At 38.8% G+C, this 20241-nt stretch overlaps 1 protein-coding gene across 1 annotated transcript in view; it reads left to right on the top strand.

Annotated features, from left to right (window-relative positions):
* LOC147158352 (kinesin-like protein KIF26B) overlaps positions 1-18536 on the top strand; it is a 32244-nt gene extending 13708 nt beyond the window's left edge. Inside the window, exons 6-15 of the mRNA XM_086061840.1 lie at positions 2063-2257; positions 4016-4109; positions 5921-6192; positions 7398-7578; positions 7758-7905; positions 8264-8423; positions 8995-11926; positions 13133-13285; positions 15541-15664; positions 17680-18536. Of these exons, the coding sequence (XP_085917966.1) occupies positions 2063-2257; positions 4016-4109; positions 5921-6192; positions 7398-7578; positions 7758-7905; positions 8264-8423; positions 8995-11926; positions 13133-13285; positions 15541-15664; positions 17680-17734 (4314 nt within the window). The 3' untranslated portion in view covers positions 17735-18536. The remainder of the gene's footprint in view (positions 1-2062; positions 2258-4015; positions 4110-5920; positions 6193-7397; positions 7579-7757; positions 7906-8263; positions 8424-8994; positions 11927-13132; positions 13286-15540; positions 15665-17679) is intronic.
* The last annotated feature ends 1705 nt before the right edge of the window (positions 18537-20241 follow it).

Genomic DNA, 20241 nt, shown 5'->3' with positions numbered 1-20241 from the left:
TAAAACTAATAAAAACAGAACTGCCCTGAAAACTAATCAAAACTAACTAAATTTAAAATAACAAAACTCAAAACAAAATGAAAACTAACTAAAATGAAAATTCCAAAACTATAATAACCCTGGTTGTGTCACAGTACTGGAGTGAAGGCACACAACTCAAAATTAGGATTTACATTATCTGTCTACTGTAAAAACCCATAAAAAATTTAGAATTTGTAATGTAGCAGTATCCAAAGTCATCCCAAGTGACTATTTGAGTTGAATGCCATGTCCAGTTAAAACTAGTGCTGTCAAAGTTAAAGCATTAACTGATTAATTAATTACAAAAAATTATCGCATTAATCATGAATTAACGCAGATTAATCGCACTATTAATTTTGACCATAGATTATGCTTTAGCGTGACAGCAGATGGCTACGTTTAAGGTAGCACAGGTTGTGTTTTAGCAATAAACATAATTACATGCATTAAAGTAAAGCATTAAAAAAAAAATTTGCGTATCACATTTAGAATATTTGTTTATGTCAAAATATTGGAACCATTTTTGTTCCATTTTAAATTATGCAAGTAATTAACTGATTAGAAAAAGAGAAGGATGAGCGAGTGCAGTGGATCAAAAAATGTTGAAGACGTCCTCATAACATTAAATGTCAAAAGAATTAACACATAACCGGTGCTCTTCAAATTTGGTGTGAAAAAAAAAGTTGATAAAAAAGCTTTTTTTTATTAAGCGATTAATCATGATTAATCAAAAAAAAAAAAAACTAAAATGTGATCAATCTGATTAAAAAATTTAATCGTTTGACAGCTCTAGTTAAAACACTTTAAACAGCAAATATGAAATTTGGCAGCATAAACACACTATATGTTGAAATGTTTCATGGTTTTCACAAGCCATGCATTTTTAAAAGTTGTGAATCTAATATGAAGATATTTTAGAAACACTGCAGCACAGTAAATCTATGTGAAGTTATCCTAACCACGTGCCCTCCATGAGCCCTGATTTTTTTTTCTTTTGAATACTGGTAAGTACACTTGAAAAGTGAATGAAAAGTGTCCCCCCAAAAAAATTCAATCTATGGGCTGTCATTCGGCTGATTTTTTTTTTTTGCTTTGACTTGGTGGCCGTGAGCTCAATACAACTCACTTCACAACGAGTAGCAGTTTGGCTAATATTGAACAATTCATCAAAAATTAATCTTCAAGCAGTTTACTGCCATGTCCAGTTAAATGTATTGCCAAAGTAAACAGCAGACAAAGAGAACTACATATTATCTATTACTTTGCCTGAAAGGCTGGCAGCTTAATGCTAACACAATGGAAATCGCTGTAGAAGGGCTAATAAATAGCTTTGATCATTTTTCAAGCAATGGATATCTGAACACAAACATGGTAACAATACTCACAGCCATATATTCTTTATCCTCTGCTAAGAATGACTAATATTACTGTGACTTGAGCTGAGGGTGGCTCCATGTACAGTATATCCTTACATATTAAACTGACCCCAGGTGGCCAAAGCATGTACACCAGAATGAGTGGTACAATGTCCAGTAAATTATGTGATTTGAAATATGAGTGTTTTGAGTTACAAGCTTAGTTGTGGAATGAATTAAACTAGCATCTCAAGGCACCACTGTGAATATATTTGACTACCGGTAAATGCTTTTTTGAGCGCCTGTGTACATTCTGAGGAAATAAAAAATTGTAGTTTGCATGATGGTTTGACTGTCTTTAAAATATAGTATTATATAACTAAAGTCAAATTCAGTAACTTGATAGTATTTTATTGATCTTTAATGAAATTCTGCCATCAGGTTTTAGCAATTGCAGTAACAAAATGGCAAATATGTTGCAGCAAGCAAACAAATGCAAGACAATCACCAGAGGTAAAACTTAGCAGCACGTTTACTGTCATTAAAAAAATCCATCGGCAAATTTTAAAAAGTGATGAGCAGCTAGTAAAATGGAAACGTGATAAAAAGTGAAGGGATTAAAGGAATTCCTGTTGTAGTTCCTATTATAACCTTAGCATGGTTTATTTTTGTCTTTTTGTTTCCAGGTCAAAGTTGTTTTGCGAATCAACCCAACAATGAACGAGGGCCACCCTCCAGTTCTCCACATCGACCCGACCAAGAAAAGAGCCATTTTATTAGAACCTGTGTGCCAAAGTCCACCGCGGGCTAAAAGAGCCTCCAGCAAAGATCTTCTCAAGGCTTTTCATTATGACGCTGTCTATCCTCAAGACTCCAGTCAGGTTTGGTGCTTCTTCCTCATCACTAAATAACACTTTCATTTGGATGTTCAATATTCCGCTCGAAGCGTATTAATACTGATTTAACTTAATGGAAGTTTAGCTTTACTCTGCACGCAACGAATGGTTTTCTGTCTATCTGATGACTTGGAAAATGATAGTCTGGGTAGCTCAATTGGCAAATCAATGGATTATATTTAAGGCTGTCTAACTGTAAAAAAGAGAGTAATGTTTACTTGAAAAACCCTAGTAATGTTTTGTCACTCACAAATTCTAAGTAAGTTTTACCAAGAGTGTTTTGAGGACATTTGACCAGTTTATTATTTAAAAAAAAAGCTACTCAAGGGTTGAGGAACGGACCTACAACCTTCCAGTCAGGAGACAGCCACTCTACCACCTGAGCCTTGCCATTCCTGCTGTGTGTTAGTATATTGATAGTATCAGGCGGAATCCTTGTACCTCCACAACCTGTTTTTGGTCTAATTTTGGACACACCAGCAATTGAGTAAAAATAATCAAATACAGGTACACAATACTCAAAGTTTCATAACTTCTACCAACTTAACTTTTTTAAGTTAGTGTAACTTTGTATGCTTTACGAGTAATTTGTACTAAAAAGTTTTGATTAAATTAAACTATACTAGTTTTTGGGAAACTTAAAAACATAAATTAGCTGATGTTTCATAATTTATTTTACTTATTCATTTGTAATTTTATTTTAGCCCTATAGTTGGCATTGTAAATTATATTATAATTTCTTCTGAGTTTCCTACCTGGTTTAAATAAATTAATAATAATTTACGTTAGATTATATACATATGTTCATAGCAGGCGGCATGGTGGACAAGTGGTTAACCTGTCTGCCTCCTAGTCCGGAGGTTGTGAGATCAAATCCGGCCCTCTGGCCTTCCTGGCTGGAGGTTGCATGTTCTCTACACTCCTGCGTGGGTTTTCTCCGGGTATTCCAGTTTCCTCCCACATTCCGAAAAATATGCATGGTATGTTAATTGAACACTGAATTTATCCCTAGATTGTTTGTCTGTGTGTGCCCTGCGATTGGCTGGCAATCAGTTCAGGGTTTACCCCGCCTACTTCCCGAAGACAGCTGGGATAGGCTCCAGCATTCCCGGGATTCTCGTGAGGACACACAGTGTGTTTATGGTTTGGACTTCTGTTAACTTAATCCAGTGGTTTTATAACATTTATAAGTTAGTAACTGAGAATTATTGAGTTGCTGTAATAGAAAGCTTCTAACTATGCATCCCCCCAAAAATATTTGGTGTAATCAAACCATTCATGTTCTGCAAAACTTTAACTTTTGAGTTGATCAACTGAAAAAAAGTGAGGCAACCGATTACCTCATTAATGTTTTTATTTTTTTTTAGCTCTGCTAACTTATTCGAGTTAACAGTGTATTGTGACAAACAGCAAGAGTGGCATGGCTCAGGTGGTAGAGTCACCGTGTCCCAAGCTGAAGGTGATGAGCTGTTCGTTCCTCAACGCTTAAGGAACTTCTGTACTTAAAAATCTCCTTGTAAATGTTACTTAGAATTTCTGAGTGAAAAAACTATACTAGTTTTTTTCCAAGTAAATATTACTTCTTCTTTTTTTCTTCTTTTTATTTTTTTTTACAGTGATGAGATATTTAAGCCAACGGGAATTTGACAGAGCACACAAGCATCCCTTTCCATTGAATATGCTATTTCCCTGCAGAATTGAGTCATAAAATGTTTTCTGTCTTCTGTCCGTCCTTCTGACCAGACTGAGGTGTGTTCAGGCGTCTTGGCTGATGTCATCCGCTGTGTGCTGAGCGGCAACGACGGATGTGTCCTGGGCTTGGGGTGCGCTGATGTGGGTGAGTAATGGCTCGCTGCGAGGGGCCACGGGTTCAAATTTAAAATGAGAGTGGGATGCTTTTATCTACGCTCAAGGACCATTCATCCATCCCCCCCTCCTCTTACACCTTCGTCCCACTCCTGTTGTCATCCATCCTTCCCTTATCACTTCAACCCCTTCTCCATTTTTGTCTGCGTCCTCAATACCCATCTCGAGCCCTCTTTGCTTCAATTTAACTATTTGGGATTTGTAATGACATAAAAGTATTGCTTTTTAAAATCCTCTTCAACCAATCCATTCATCTTTCATGAATGACATTACACTGAAAAATCCACTACTTGATCATATGATCTTTTTTTTCTCCGTAAAGCTTCCCATAAATGATAGACACTCAAGCATACAGCACACACAAACACTTTTTATTGTATTTTGGGGATGCTCTGAGCGCAGAGGGTATTGCAAAGAAAATGGACTGTAAAATGTTGCTATTAAAGATATGGACCCTGCACTTAGCCTTGCTGAGAGCATGTTAGATACTGTTGAGGACACACACACACACACACACACACACCCACACACGCACACACCCACGCACACACCCACGCACACACACACACACACAGGGGTAAGGGCAGGGTCTCCTTGGAGCTCCTTTTTCACATGAAGCCACTCTCCGTAAATGAATTAGTTGGCCGATGCAGACTACACGTGGCCCGCAGCCGAGGGATATCAATCTCCTCCACAGAATACTATTCTGTCTGAATAACAGGCAGTTTGGCCCCTAATTGGAATAAACCAATTCTCTTATCCTCATTCAATTAATGTCTGGATGAGACAAACGGGTAAAACAGGCCTGTATATTTAACCGGATGCCGGGTAAAAGTGCATGATGAAGTAGAGTTGGGCGTTAGTTCATAAAAATATGTTTGTAAGAAAATAAAAATAAATAAAAAATAATCATAATTTATGTATACAGTTAGGTCCATTAGGTCCAGAAGTATTTTGAAGACATGCAGTAATTGTTAACATATGATCATATATATATATTTAAAGTGGATATATAATAGAAATAGACTTTTTAGTAGCTTGTATAATAAAAACAGATCTCAGTAGTGGCTGCCCACCCATTAAGTGTGGAATTTAACAACCAAGTAACTCTTTCTATTTGTAAGTTGTTGTTTTTTTTGCAACATATTATTAGGGGTGTCAAAGTTAGTGTATATTTTGAGTTCATTTAAAATTCCTTTAACACCACTAATTATTTTAACGTTAATATGAAAAGAAAAGCTGAGCTGTCACCAATGTCTTACAAATGCAATTATGCCATTTAGTAGCAGAAAAATGACCTCAACACAAATCAATATCACACAGTTTTTTTACAGTATAGTACATCTTTTTAATTTTACCTCAATTTTATGAATTATTATGAAATCAATTTCACTTTGTCCAAATTCTTCCAAATGTCTAATGCCTGAGGTCATATACTGTATATAGGCATTCCAATGGTATACTATGCATAGTCTATAATAGTTTATTTTGTTTTTTCCTTTGAAATAGTCCACGTACTTACATTTGTCTCAGATAGGGGCATATGTTAACTAGCCTCGTGTCCTGTGGTTGTCGCCACAGCTATATTTTACACATGGAAAACATACTACATTTGATACATTCAGTCAAAGCATATGTTCATATGTCTCTTTATGGAAATACTTTTAATATGGATTTGTGTCTGTGCTGGCCTTAAGTTAATAACACAAATATGACAAATCAAAAAATGTCATTATGCCTTGTGTGTTATAATGCATACACAATCCCTGTTGTCTGCCATAGGCTCCTGGTCCAGCATGGTAGGGAACACTGAGAGCCTCCACAAGCTTGGGCTGATTCCATGTGCCATCTCCTGGCTGTATAGCGCCATCGAGAAGCGTCGGGAGAAGACGTGGACGGATCTTACTGTATCCGTATCTGCTGTGGAACTCTGCTGCGGAGAGGAAGACAAACTGAGAGATCTACTGGGGGAGGTCGCCCCTTCTTTGGGCAATGTACAGGACAGCCCAAGAGCCCACATTCGGCTCCAAGACGACCCCATCCATGGGATACAGGTAGAAAGAGAAATCTGGTCATTTTGGACTAAATTCTTTTGGAATGTCTAGTGGTCTTCTATGACTACTACTACTACTACTACTACTACTACTACTATTAATAATAATAATTTGAGATGGGCGAGCACAGATACCAGATATCAATATCGGCGTCGATATCATATCGGTACTCGTGACGGTGGCCGATACCAGTATCGGCTGCCCTCTAGTGGCCGTTTTACAATCAGGAACTAGGAATTAGAGGAATGGAAAATTTAAATGTTAAGGAAAAATACTTACTGGGTCTTTCTTTAAAATTATCTGTCAATTTTTTGGGAGGGAATTTTATGTACTAGTGGTATCGGTATCTGGTATCGGTGACTACTCAAGAGTTGAGTATTGTATCGGTCTGAAAAAAAGTGGTATTCCAGACAATGCAATACAAACTACCTAACCACTTAACAGTAACATCACCAACACTAATAATAGCAATTTAAAAAAAAATAGTGGAAAATAAAATTGGCTCTAAAGCTGAACCTTGCGGTACACCCCAGATAAGTGTAGAAGTGGCTGAGCAGTGGTTGCCTATGGTGTCCTCAAATGTTCACTCTAAAAGATAAGAGTTCAAACTAACTAACTAACTAACTAACTAACTAGAAATGCATGGCCAGAGACGGCTGCATTAATGGATACATATCAATTGGATCTTCTCATGCATACAACTGAATGAATGCATTTACATTGCTATGTAGTCTATGCAAATTAACACATTTATTTGAAGTCTTCTCAGATTGAAACAGTGCAATATTTTCAGTGGTCATCCCGCAATTTGGGTTGCGTGTTCAATCCTAGCCCACTGTGACCATGGTGAAGTGTCCTTAAGCAAGATACTGAACCCCCAGTTAGTCCTGATCCTGCGTCATCAGTAGGAAAATGAAGTATCATTTATTATAATTGTGAAGGCAGTTGTTTTTTTCCATTTTGAATTTATTAGATCTTGCAGGTGCCGATGAGTGTATTGTACAGTACTGAATGTAAGCCAGATAGCCGACTTCTCACAAAATGTTTTCCACAAAATTTACATATTTTCACAGACGAAGCATTAAATGGATTGCTAATTGCTAATACTAATGGCATATAGTTGAGAAGACATTCTTGCAGTTATGGTACGATTCCTGTTCCTGCTTATTAAGGTGCGATTGTGACAATACAGTTTTCCGTTTCAGCTCCGGAACCACAATCGGGTCAAAGCCCCAACTGCTGAGCGGGCTGCCTCCCTTCTGGATGTCGCCATTGCAGCACGTCGGCACAATGACTTCACCACGTTCTTGTCCCACAGCTCCATAATGTTCTTCACTCTGCACGTTCAACCCCCTCGCACGCAAGAAAGCAGCACGGTTGGGAAAGGTTGTAATAAAATATTTATCTACCATGGGAGCTTGTACCAGGCAAATTAGATGGTTCTATATTAATTATAACTTAAGCTAACCCCGAATTTGCATCTTATTTAATACAGTTTAACATTTAATAAAGAGCTCATGTTTTCTATTTTTATGAACTGTATTTTTTGTTGTTGTGTGCTTTAGGTTCACGTGGTTCAACCAAATTGACTATGATTGACGTCTGTAGTGGCATGAGGGGCGGGGTCGGATATATCAAAAACAAACTTCCCCATTCGGACCTGGGCCCTGTTGTTTTGTCACTACTAAGTGGACATAAAACCATCCCCAAAAAGTAAGATTTTTTTAAAAACATTTTTGTTACTGTATAACTGTCGTTTGATCCATTGTATCAATGTATGAATGAGCCATGTGGTGAAATCTGAAATGGACCAAATTTGGACATTGTTTTACGCCTGACAGTGACAACAATCAGATAACCAAATTGCAATTGAGTTGCCATCTTAAAAAGATGGGGTTTGTGTTTTCTCTGTCTCCCATGTAGCTTTTTCATTGTATGCATAATATGAGTGCAATATTCACATCAAAGTGATGTTGTGTATTGTTGGTAAGACAAGATAAGACTGTGTCAATGGAAAATGAAATGTAATATTGCTTAAGTATTATTTTGTTGGATGTCTGTGTGTGTGCAGGGGAAGTAAGTTAACCATGCTTCTTCGGGAGTCCTTGAATCATGCTAACTGCCATACCGCAGTCATTGCTCAAGTTGCCAATTCACTGGCGCAGCTACACGAAACCACCTCCATCATCCAGCTGGCTTCTCGTATCCGAAGGTCCCAAAAGAGGACAAAGGTATTACACGTTATCAATTCAATATTTTTTCTCAATTGGAGGTGCGACTGTATGAAAGGATCACATACAGTATTTGTTTGTCTAAAATGTAAACATTTTAATAGTAGTATAGTAGGGTGACCGTATTTAGATTTCCAAAAAAGAGGACACTCGGCCTATCTAGAGATACTTAAATTTGATTTGAGGTCATATTTCTGCCAGTAGATGGCATAAGCATTTAATGTTGAACATTGATGACAGCACAGTGCAAGTGGACTTGTCATTCAAAGCAGAGAATCTTAATAGCGAAAGTTTGTGCGAGAGTGACAGCCATTGAACAGGAATTGGGGAGAGAGGGTAATTTTATACATTATATATATTTTTAAATAATCGGCAGATTAATCAGTAATCTGTATTTTTTTCTGACAAAAATCAGTATTGGCAGCGGCCTAAAAAAATGCATATTGGTAGGGCCCTAATTTAAATTAACTCGATGCACAAATTTTGACACCACTAAAAATTTAATATGTATTTCATGTCAAATATAGTCCAATACTAAAATTAACCTTGCCAATGTATCTTTGCTCAACAGCAATCCAGCTCATGCTCACCTAGTGGCAGGAGTTTAACAAGACAAAAGAGAGGCCCCACATCTTTTTCCCTGCGAGCTTTCCACTCCACAGATGAGGTTGACGTTGATGTGCAACATTTCCGTGTCCGCGGGGAGCTCGATGAACGCTCCAGTAGTGACCAGTCCTGTGATACAGTCATCCAAATAGACTCTGATGGCTTGATCCAACCTAGAGCTCCCCCAAGGTTAGCAAAACCGGAGTTTGTGCCCATTATACCCTCCTTACATCCAAATAAGGCTGACGTGGAAGACCCGGAGTTTACCGCTTTGCTCCAAGAGCTGCTGAAAATCCCCAAACTCCATGGAGAGAAGAAGAAAGATGACACTCAAGGGCAGACTGAAATGCTGAAAGCCGAAATGAAGAAGCCAGAGAGGGACTGTCTTAAATGTGACACGTTTGCCGAGCTTCAGGAGCGCTTGGGCTGCATAGACGGCGAGGAGACAATGGATTTGCTCAAGTCCGCCCCAAAAGGGCCTCCTATTACCGACGTCACACAAAAACCACAATCCCAGAAAGAGACGGAAAAACAGACTGCTACAGAAGCATTGGAGGCACCACAGATATTGAAGCAGGGGCTAGGCTGCAGTCAGACTTTGGGTCGAGAGAAACAAACAGATGGTGCCTTTCATGGGGACAATTTTCAGAGAGAGGACTCCGGACTTTATGATTGCGAGGAGTGCAGTGCAACCAGTTCCAGTGAGGAGCCACTGAATCAAACGCTCAATCGAAACATGACTTGTCGCTATCAGTTACCAAAACCTGGAGCAATTCAGTCTGCTGAAACACTAGCTTCTCAATTCTTAGATGTCAAAGTTGAGGGCGTGGCTACTAACAGTTCCCTTCAGCCTACAGAGAAACAGGAGAGTCATGAAGCAGCTGTCTGGTTCAAAGCAGACAAAAGGACTTCACCAGTTGGAAAGAGTTTACCTGCATCTCCCCCTTCTCCTCCCTGCACCTCTTCAAAACCTAGCAGTTCTCTCCTTGACAACAAAAAGGACGCTAAGGAAATGACAGCAACCATCACTGTAACTGTTCAACAGCCGCTGGATTTGAAAGGTCAAGATGAACTTGTCTTCTCTATGGTGGAGGAGGTGACCATTAGCGGCACACTTGACAGTGGAAGGACGGGAGGGAACATAATTTGCATCAAAGATACTGCCCAGTCAACGGCACACATGCAAGGCTCTGCAGGCTCCCAACCGATCCAAATCATAAGCAATATAACTGAAGATTCTGCAGAAGCAAGTCAGACAAATGCCGCACAGAGCCGGGTGACCGATATTGAAAAAGCACAGTATACCTCAAGAAGGGAAAGATTCCTCCCGTCATTTATAAATCCCATGCTTATAAATGCTGATGAACAGTGCGATGTCAAAGAAAGACAAAGAACTGCGACTAAAATAAAATGCCCGGAATCAGCTTCAGAGACTCACATAATAAGGTCAGAAGAGATATGTAACTCAAGCTGCAATCTGATTCCCTGCCATCGACTGGCCTTGGAAAATGTATCTTCTCAGAACGACTCCATGTGTGGCGAGAGGATGAGAGGTACAGACAAAAGCCACCATGGAGACTGCGAGCATGTTTACTCCATGAACCCTCCAAAGGCCTTCCTGGGGGACGAGTCAACTCGCAGACGTGTTGGGAATAGTCGGGTAATTGGTCTTTCTTTAGGTTGCCTGGAAACGGGCATTGAATCCTTTAATGCAGGTAGTCTGCCTCGAAGTTGGCTAAACGCCAACCATCACATGGCAGATGGTTGTGGAGACCCAAGGGGGGTGACATCATCCACTCCGTGCAGCCCCGGGGTTACCCTAGAGAGGAAAAGAGGCAAGCAGCCTTCCCCGGTGAAGCACAGCCTCCACAACGCTTCTTTGCCGAAATATGAAACAGACTCCAAGCAGGAGGTAAGGAGATCTCTCAGAAGGGGTCCTGGGAAGATGATGTCACCCTTGGAGGAGAGTGGCAGACATTTTAGTGCCAACATGGATCAGATGACAAGCAAATCCCTTGGGAGGAACACATGTGATTTCCCAATTTTTGACAGGGGAAGTAGCAGCACCTCTCCAAGCTATAAGGGGATCAACAAGAAAAGTTCCGATGGTTTTGGTAAAGGTGCTCACAAAGGAAAGAGTGTTGGGGATTGTACGATACCAAGGGCAAGCAGAAGCTCCAGAAAGCCTCGCCAGACTAGCCACAGTCATAATCCCAGCCCTTCTGAAACTGTAATTCAATCCAGGCAGACACATTCAAAGCTGTCTGCTGTCGGGAAACTAAAAATGGTTTGTCCCAAAGTGCGTCGCCTGTCTGCCCCGAGCATCAAGAACCTTAGTCTCCCCCGTAAAGGCCTGCAGCAGTCCATCAACCGGAGTGCCAGTCTTTCCCCGGACAGCAAAACTGTTAGCATTGAGAGGACTTCCTCATTTCTCTCCTCTTCCCCTCCAGCGTCCTTCCACTCAATCAGCCGCACGCCCAGTCAAAGCTCATCATGCTCGTCCACAAAATCTGCCATTCAGGGAATCACCAACGGCCGCATTTCAGACTTCCTAAAGGAAAGGTCCGCCAGCCCCACTTCATCAGGACCGGACCCATTGGGCTCGTTTCCTTCTCCGTACAGCCAAGTCACCTCTGCCCGGACGCCCCCTCACATGAGTGGGCATGCAAGTGACACCACGAGTGTCCTGAGTGGTGATTTGCCACCAGCTATGGGTAAAACGTCGCTGTATTTCTCAAACAGGAATAGTACAATGAGCAGTGGCTATGACAGCTTGGTGAGGGACAGTGAAGCCACAACCAGCAGCACATCGAACAGAGATTCTGTTAGCGACAGGAGCGGCTCCCTCCTCAGACAGGCTCACAGTAGCAGATCATCTCGGCGGAGAGGCAATACAGGTACAAAATGCAGTCCAAGTGTCAGATATGCTTATATGCAAAACAAACTTGTAAAAGCGGGGTGGCATGGCTCAGTAGTAGAGTGGTCGTCTCCCAACCTGGAGGTTGTGGGTTCCATCTCCAGCCCTTGTGACCATGTCAAAGTGTCAAAGATTCTGCGCCATCAGTAGGTGAATGCAAAGTCAAAAGTGTTTTGAGTGCCTTGCAGGGTTATTATAGCTTTGTAATTTTCTTTTTAGTTCGTTTTTATGGGAAGAGGATTAGGGCCAGTGAAGAGAGAGAGAAAAAGTTTGGCATGATTCTGACTTTATTCTCAGAATTCGGACTTTAAAGTCAGAATTCTGAGAATAAAGTGAGCATAGTCAAGCATAGTATTGACTGAGATAAATCTAAAAAAAAAGTGGTATCGAACATCCCTAGTAGGAAGGATGAGTGATCCGTTTCTCGTATTTGAAGCAAGACCTGATTTTTACATCCTGTTATCGTGCCATTAAAACAAAATGAGCGAGTTTTTTTTTCTATTTTCAAATAACAGGATATCCTTTTAAATGCCAAATTTTAACATCTGACAGTCAAAGATGGTTAAGTATAACTAAAGAAAAAAACACACTCTAAAATCAACATCTGCTTTGTTTGGTACTGAAATTTATAATGCTAAGTAGCTAGTTGCATTTCAGACAACAATTTTGACAGGAAATGTTGCAAAAGGGGCTCCTGACTGTTAACTGTTGTCAAATTTTGAAAAACCTCATAATAGTTTCATAGAAATGATTTTAAAAGAGAGTAGACATTTTATATTAATTAATGAATAGAAAAATGCTTCCACCCTACCATGTTGTGATGTGAATTGGAGATGACAAGTCTGTGGAATGCAGTCAGATCAAGCACACTTAGTGACCAGGAAAGCCTTACATTGCCAGAAGTCACATCATTAATGTATGAATCCGACACTTCACCCAGTAGGAGTTAAAATACAAAATCAGGTTGCACTTGGTTCAGAAAATAAAAAGGATGCAAAGATCTGTTAAAAAGTGAGCTGCAACATGGATACATTGGGTTATGTCTGTGTTGTTCAATTACAAAATTACAAAAATTATAAAAATGCTAAATTTGAAGGTGTTTTTTGTGTATACTGTACATTCACAAGTTTCAAAAATTGAAAACAGCTCAACAAAGTTCTCATGCTGGATTAATTTCTGTTTGTAGGCACGCACCCCCGTCAACTTTCCAGTGACACACCCCTCGCCACAAGACAATCATCTAACAGTCTGCTATCTCGCTGGGCGGATCATGGAATCCCAGAGAACTTGGACGTCAGAGTATACGAGATTGACAATGTGCGACGGATGCAGAAAAAAGGTCGGGTTTGTTATGCACTATAAAATACAAAATAAAATATTCTAAATGTAAAGATTGTATGTAATACATTGCATCAATCTTTGATCATTTTTGTTTTTGCTTTCAAAATGATTAATAGCAACTACTATGTATATATCTGAACATTTCCTATTGGCTGTGTTAACACTTGATTGTACATTAACACAACCAAATATACAATTACAGCAAGGATCAAATTGGAAACCTTGTAACCCTTTTAATCCATCAAGTGCTTTTAAACTGACACCAACATATAACATTGAAAATGCGCCGCATCCAAAGTCGACCACTGACAAGCTGCGCCATTTTGATGCAGCAATATTTAAAATAAAATAATCTATATTAGTCTCATGTTGAGGAAACTTGCAGCACACTGCCTTCTTAGTGGACACAAAGCTATTTTATTTATATTGACAATGATAATACTTTAGAAAGTTAGTAAACAAAACTCTCTCATGAATAAAAAAAAAAAGTAAAGAAATCTCTGGAAAATGGGCAAAATGACATAAACATGTAAAAATAGAGACATAGAAGATGTACTGTGGTTGTATTTTTTGGTGATTAGCAGTATAGAAAATGAAACAGACATTTCTAAATAGCTTGAGATTCAAGATCACGATCCAAGATGTTTATTTGTCATATGCAGAGTAAAAAAATAAAAATAAATGGTAGTACTGAGCAATGAAATTCCTACTTTGCTAGCTTCCCTCCATCCATAAAAAGGATTCAAAAGATTATTAATAAATCAATTTTAATTAATGATTTAATTAATTTTAATTAATGAAAGAAATACTGAAGGAAAAAGGGCATAGGCAATGTACATAACAACAATTTAAAATAATAATAAATAGTGAATAATAGAAAAAAATAGAGACATAGAAGATGTATTGTAGTCTTTTTGGTGTATAGTAAATTAAACTGACTTTTCAAAACAGCTTGAGATTCAAGATCGAGATCCAACACTCTAAATACAGTTAGATAAAAAAAAAAAAACAGCTACCGGTCAAAAATGGACCGATCCTCTACTTGGGTCGATTTGACCCAACTTTCTGGGTTGTTTTATACAAAATGACCCAATTTTTTTGACCCATAGGATCTGACCAATATTTATAAAGTGTTTTACGCTGAAAGACCCGTTTCTTCACTCAAAGTTGGGTCAAATTGACTCATAAAGTGGATTGGTACATTTTTTATCCATAATTGGTTATTTTTAGTGTGAAGATGTTTATTTGTCATATGCAGAGTAAAATAAATAAATAAATGGTACCACTGAGCAATTAAATTCTTACTTTGTTAGCTTCCTTCCACTCATAAAAATAATTCAAAAGATTAAAAATAAATAAATAATGAAAGAAATACTGAAGGAACAATTTAGCATAATAATAAATAATGACTAGTAATCAAAGTTCGATGTGAGTGTTGCGTATTTGTAGAAGACAGCTGTTTTGGATTTACTAAAAATAATTCTATATATTAAAACAACCAAAATATTAATATAAAAAAAATACATCTTGGGCAACTAACAATTTGAGGGAAAAAATCACTAGTGTGAATATGTTGTATTACAAACAGATAATTTCAATATTACAAAAGCCCAACTAGCCTGAAATCAAAGATGGCCACCTTGCATTGAGAGTTGAAATGTGCTCCGAAGCGCAATCTGCCGCATATGGTGACGTTATGTCCCCATGACGAGCAGTCTGGCCCCAAGAGACCGAAGCCTGCCTCCACCACACTCAAACGTTGCCTGTTGATGCATTTTTAATGACCACATGGGGGGGGGGGGGGGGGTGAATTGGGTCAATGTGCAGTAAAGAACAAAGAATGAACTAGCTCAACATGTTGTGGGCAAAGGCCTGAAATATGATTTTTAAACACAGTGTTGTGTTTCTTTAAAAATAATACCCATGTTGTACATAACCATAATAAGCATGATTTGATTAATTTTGTTGAGTGGCTTGGATGGAGACATAAGAGACCTTGTTTCAGTCCCCAGTGGGCCATGTCTGATGTCTTTATTGGACAAAGAGTGGAGGCAGTTGTAAAATGTGTGTGTGTTGGGGTGTGTCAGACTTCTTGTCCTGACCTACTTATACACACACAGTTCTTGGGGCCAATGTAAGGGTTCGGTCAAGGTGAGGCTAATAATGTTAATTGTTTTCATAAACCTGCCAGAAACGTGATAATAAATGAAAGTGAAGAGATCATGTGCAATATGAAACTGTTTGCATTTTCAGGGTCTCACATGTTTCAGCGGCAAGCAGCAGTAGACGATTATAGACGTCGGAGCCCAATCCCACAAAATGAGCAGAGATCTGGAGCAGAATCTCGTGCAGGAGCGTACCATACAGAACCAAAACTGTGAGTGATGGGATTTTCCTGGGAAATATGCAAGTTACTCTACAAAGTCACAATGTTGTTATTTGTCATTGTTGAAGTTATTATTGTAGCTCTTCCTGTCAATGAAAAAAAAAGAAGCTTTGAAGTGTTTCCTGCTCAGTCACAGATGGCTTGGCGTTACACTAACACATTTCTGTAAAATCTACAGTAAAGAATTACAGCATTTTTCTTGTTTTTTTTTTATTTTACAGTATTTTACTGTATGCAGCAATGCATTATGGGTAAAACAAAGTGCATTATAGGTAAAAACAAAGTATAGTAGTTTGCTGTACTGTATAATACTATAAATTTTATAGCGACTATGTTTTGGCACGTATTTATGTGGATTATAGGTAAATACTGTAAAGACTGTTGTATTTTGGCAGGTATCTCTATACGTAGTATTCACTGACGTCATTGGATCGCGAGCTCATGGTGGGGCAATTTTCCAGTGAAGTCAGCTTTGCTTCTATTGAGTTTACATCGAATGTTATTTTATTATTGACAAATGTCACCCCGAGCTTCCTCGTTACTTGTGTAAGCAAGACGTATGCGGAAGATTTAGCTCAACACTCTTTGCCGCGGTAAACGTTGAAACGTTTGGTTAGTGGAATTCGATTGGATTACAAACATTTGCCGATACTGCCCGCACCGGACGACTTGAAAACGTATGCTCTAAGGTAGGATGGCTCTCAAAACAAGGACATTCTTGCGTCTTCTGTACTGTCGGATTTTATTGGTTGCTATGTGTATTTATCAATTGTGAATTTGAGGTGAAGAATCTCGGGTTATTTTTAAAGTAGCTAGTTCCCCCCGAACGCGCTAGCTACTAGCGCTAGCATGTTACAACAACAACATTGTTGATTCATCACTTATTTTCGTACAACAATTTCAACTTTTGGGCTGCTGTTAAAGGAAAATAAGAGACCTTAAGGAAGGTATTTGGAGAGATTTCAAAATCGAATAGCTTGATCACAAATCTATGTTTAGCCAGAGCTAGCCATGGTTAGCGGTTCACATATATCACGATCGCATTATGGTAAAATCATTTTTACCATCTTGCAATGACACTTACCTTAATCAAAATGGCCAGAACACACTTTGGTAGACTTTGTCGGTTGGAAATCTTTTAGATGTATCTTTGTAATTCCGGACACTTCTTGCACACAATGTGGGGCAAAATGACGGCATGTGAATACTATCTAGAAGTTTCATTTCACATCTTTGTTTGCCCAACTTTGCACCTGTGAACGGCACACGTGTGCACCATTGTGAAGCGGTTGGTGAAAATCCGGAATGAATGAACAAATGAATGAATAAAAGTAACTTGTAATAAGCAACACTAGCGGTTTTCAGAATTTGGTTGCGTTGTCTTGCTGGTCGTTTGCCCCACGAAAGGCGTGCTGCGTCGATAGGTGGGGGGTCGGTCACGTCATGTGAATACTATGTAAAGGAGAAGAAGCAAATAGCGGACGCTGTATTGTCACCGGAGCAAGGACAAGAGTAACATTTACTCAGATTTGTATTGACTGTTTTTAATGTGTGCTTTTATTGTTGCCTGTGCTGTGCACTTTGAGATTTATTTTATACATGTAAAGTGTGTTACAAATAAATAAATAAATTATAAATACAGAAGACAAAAAAAACACATTTTCACTTAATAATGACCGACCAACTTGTTTTCAATTTTAAATAATCAACTTTTTTTAATTTTTTTTTTACTTAAATTTAAACTGCTTAGCGGCACACTATTTTCCTCTCGAAATTCTCTCCATAGATTTTGGCCTATGAGACAAGATTTGAGTACGCCTGGTTTGTTAAAAAAAAAAAGAAAGAAAAGAAGATCAGCATGGCAAGTGTGTCAGGTTGTCAGCATCGAAGTGCGCACAGTCATTTACACCTTTCAAAAGTAATCAAACAGCCCTCACACTTGCTGTGTGCCACGTTAGTGTTCGGTCTCTTGTTCATCATATACTGTACTTGTTACATCACTGCAGGCGACCTTTAGCTGCGTTTCGAGGTAGCCTCCCTGGCGCTCCTGGAGGACCTTGAGTAGATGACTGCACAGCTGGTAAAGAGGGAGAAGAGGACCTGTCTGGATGCCCTTACAGAGAGCTACCAGAGTTTCACACGGTAGTTAAAGTAAAACAGGTACACACTACATATATGTTAACTACACAATTTTCACTTATTAATTAAATACATGTCACCTTAATGTTGCTTTTAGTGTAGTCAGATACGATATAATATTGTATTTTCTTGTAAATAAAGACAATTTTGATGCACTTACAATGGAGGAACTTTTTTTTAACCATCCTTTCAGCACTTGCATGTTTTATTTTCTTGGCCAAAAATACTGTATATAGCTGTATATATGGTTTATGATCTACTGTATATTTTAAAGTTGTTGGTCCAGTTGGTCATTTCAGCCTCTAATTTATGCACACTTGTGAATTTGTTTTTTTTTCTTTAATGATATCATTTTTGCTGTTTTTCATCATCGAATATACATTGTTGTCAGTATATTACATTGTTTCTCTCTGCCTGTCTGCCATTTTGCCTTATTTGGAGAGGCACTGAAAAACACTATTACGACACTCACTGTAGCTCAAATGAATTTCTGTCTTAGTCTGATGAAAAAACATGTTTGCTTTTTTCAAAATTTTCATTGATCTGACAATAGGTTTAGCTCTTTTGTGTTAGTTTCCTATTGGAAAATCCTTAATGACTTGCTGTATTGTATATACTTTTTGGTGCTGAACCAATGAAATAAAATTGTTCGTCTTTTGAATTTAATGTCGATGGTGAAGGCAAAGAGGCTTCACACAATAGGGCGGTTTGATATCTGCTTTGAAGGGGCACACTTGGGTAAATTCCCTTGTGGTCGCTCAAAACCCAAATTTGCAAAAATAAACTTCCCAACTTTGATGTTTGTTACTGTGTGGAATATTGACGTTTGTGTATGTGTGTCTGTCTGTGTTACATTACTATACGTGACATCACTAAGATTTAAGGGGGGGAAAAAAGTAAAACTAAAGTAATGCATATCGACAACAAGATTAGCACACCTGGTATCATGTAGACAAACCCTTTTAAAGTTGTAAATAGCTTAACATACTTTAAGGGGCATCATTTCTGTAGAAGCCCTTCGGTAGGGAAAGGAGACCCTCTCAATTTCAAACGACTCACATTCCCAACTCAAGATTTGATGTGAGAACCCCTTAAGCCCGACAGACAGGCTTGTTGTGCTTTTGAATCTGTCCGCATGGTCAACATTAGCATTTTTTCCAGCAGCGCTTCTGTTGTTTCCCATGTTTGTTGACACTTCAAGGTCTTGTGAGCTGTGCCGAGGGCAGCAAATTGAATTTGGGTTGAAATGCGCACACACTCCCATTTATTCCAATGTACAGATCACAACATGCGCTCTTAATACATTTGAATTTGTGATCTCATTCTCCTTCACAGTCTCAATGAGATTGCATTGTCAGACTAATTATTTCCAGTACACCGAATGCACAAAATAAATAAACACTGACCTTGCACCTTATGTAACTGAGAGATATAGTCAACTCTCAAACAATGTAGCAACTTGTGGAACACTGGACCCGCACATGACTTTTTGTCTTCAGAATCCCCCATGGGCTGAGGAATGCGGACATTTAGTAGGTGGGAAGAGTAATGCATTTATTTTTTTCCATAAATTTTTACTTGTATACCCTCCAAAACTTTTTTGGGGCCTGTCCAGAATGTTTCTGGGAGACACTCCACATTTTCCCTCCAGCTATGCTGAAGAGGCAAGTTACTATAAGTGTCATAAAAAAAAAATATATACATATCAGTGACATATTTTTGACGGCAGTGATCAGTGACAAATTTTGCTGTGCGAACCCCCGTTCCTGATTGGTGGACTGGTTTCATGCTAGTTCCTGGTTGGCTGTTCTCCTTGGGTTCATCGAGTGTCAGTATTGAATGTTGTGTTTACAAACAGCAATGGAAATCTGTCGGACATTAACGGTGAACGTACTATTACAACATCAATACAAAATTCCAAAATGCTTGCTTAAAGAAGTCAACCCCAAAATGTTCTTTACAATATGTTCTATGCAGCCCCACTAGTCGAAACATAGCATTCTGACTAATATTGTGTTTGTGGACTATGAGCAAAATCCACCTGTTTTTCTACATTTCAAGCAGCGGCCATTTTGCCACTTGCTGTTGACTGAAAATGACATCAAATTTGGTCAAGGTCCGGGTAATCACCAATCACGGCTCTGCTTCAGAAAACAGGACATCGTTACCTGATGATGTCATTTTCAGTCAACATGTACTGCGCGGTGGCTGACTGGCCATGGACGGCGCAGCGAGACAGCAAAAAAACAAACAAAAAAACAAGACAGCAACTGGAAATCTACAGGTTCACTTTTATTAAAAAACAAAACAAAAAAACTGGGCTAGGAGTGGGCTAGGCGCCACCGCGCGTTACATTCCCACAAAAACAAAGAGGCACCACCTTATGGTGCGGTGCCACACTGCAGATTGTTACAAACAGCAAGTATCAA

Source organism: Leptonotus elevatus, chromosome 18, assembly GCF_054856555.1.
Source record: "Leptonotus elevatus isolate MCC_2025b chromosome 18, RoL_Lele_1.0, whole genome shotgun sequence".
Taxonomy (NCBI): Eukaryota; Metazoa; Chordata; class Actinopteri; order Syngnathiformes; family Syngnathidae; genus Leptonotus; species Leptonotus elevatus.
This window is presented reverse-complemented; position numbering and strand designations above follow the sequence as displayed.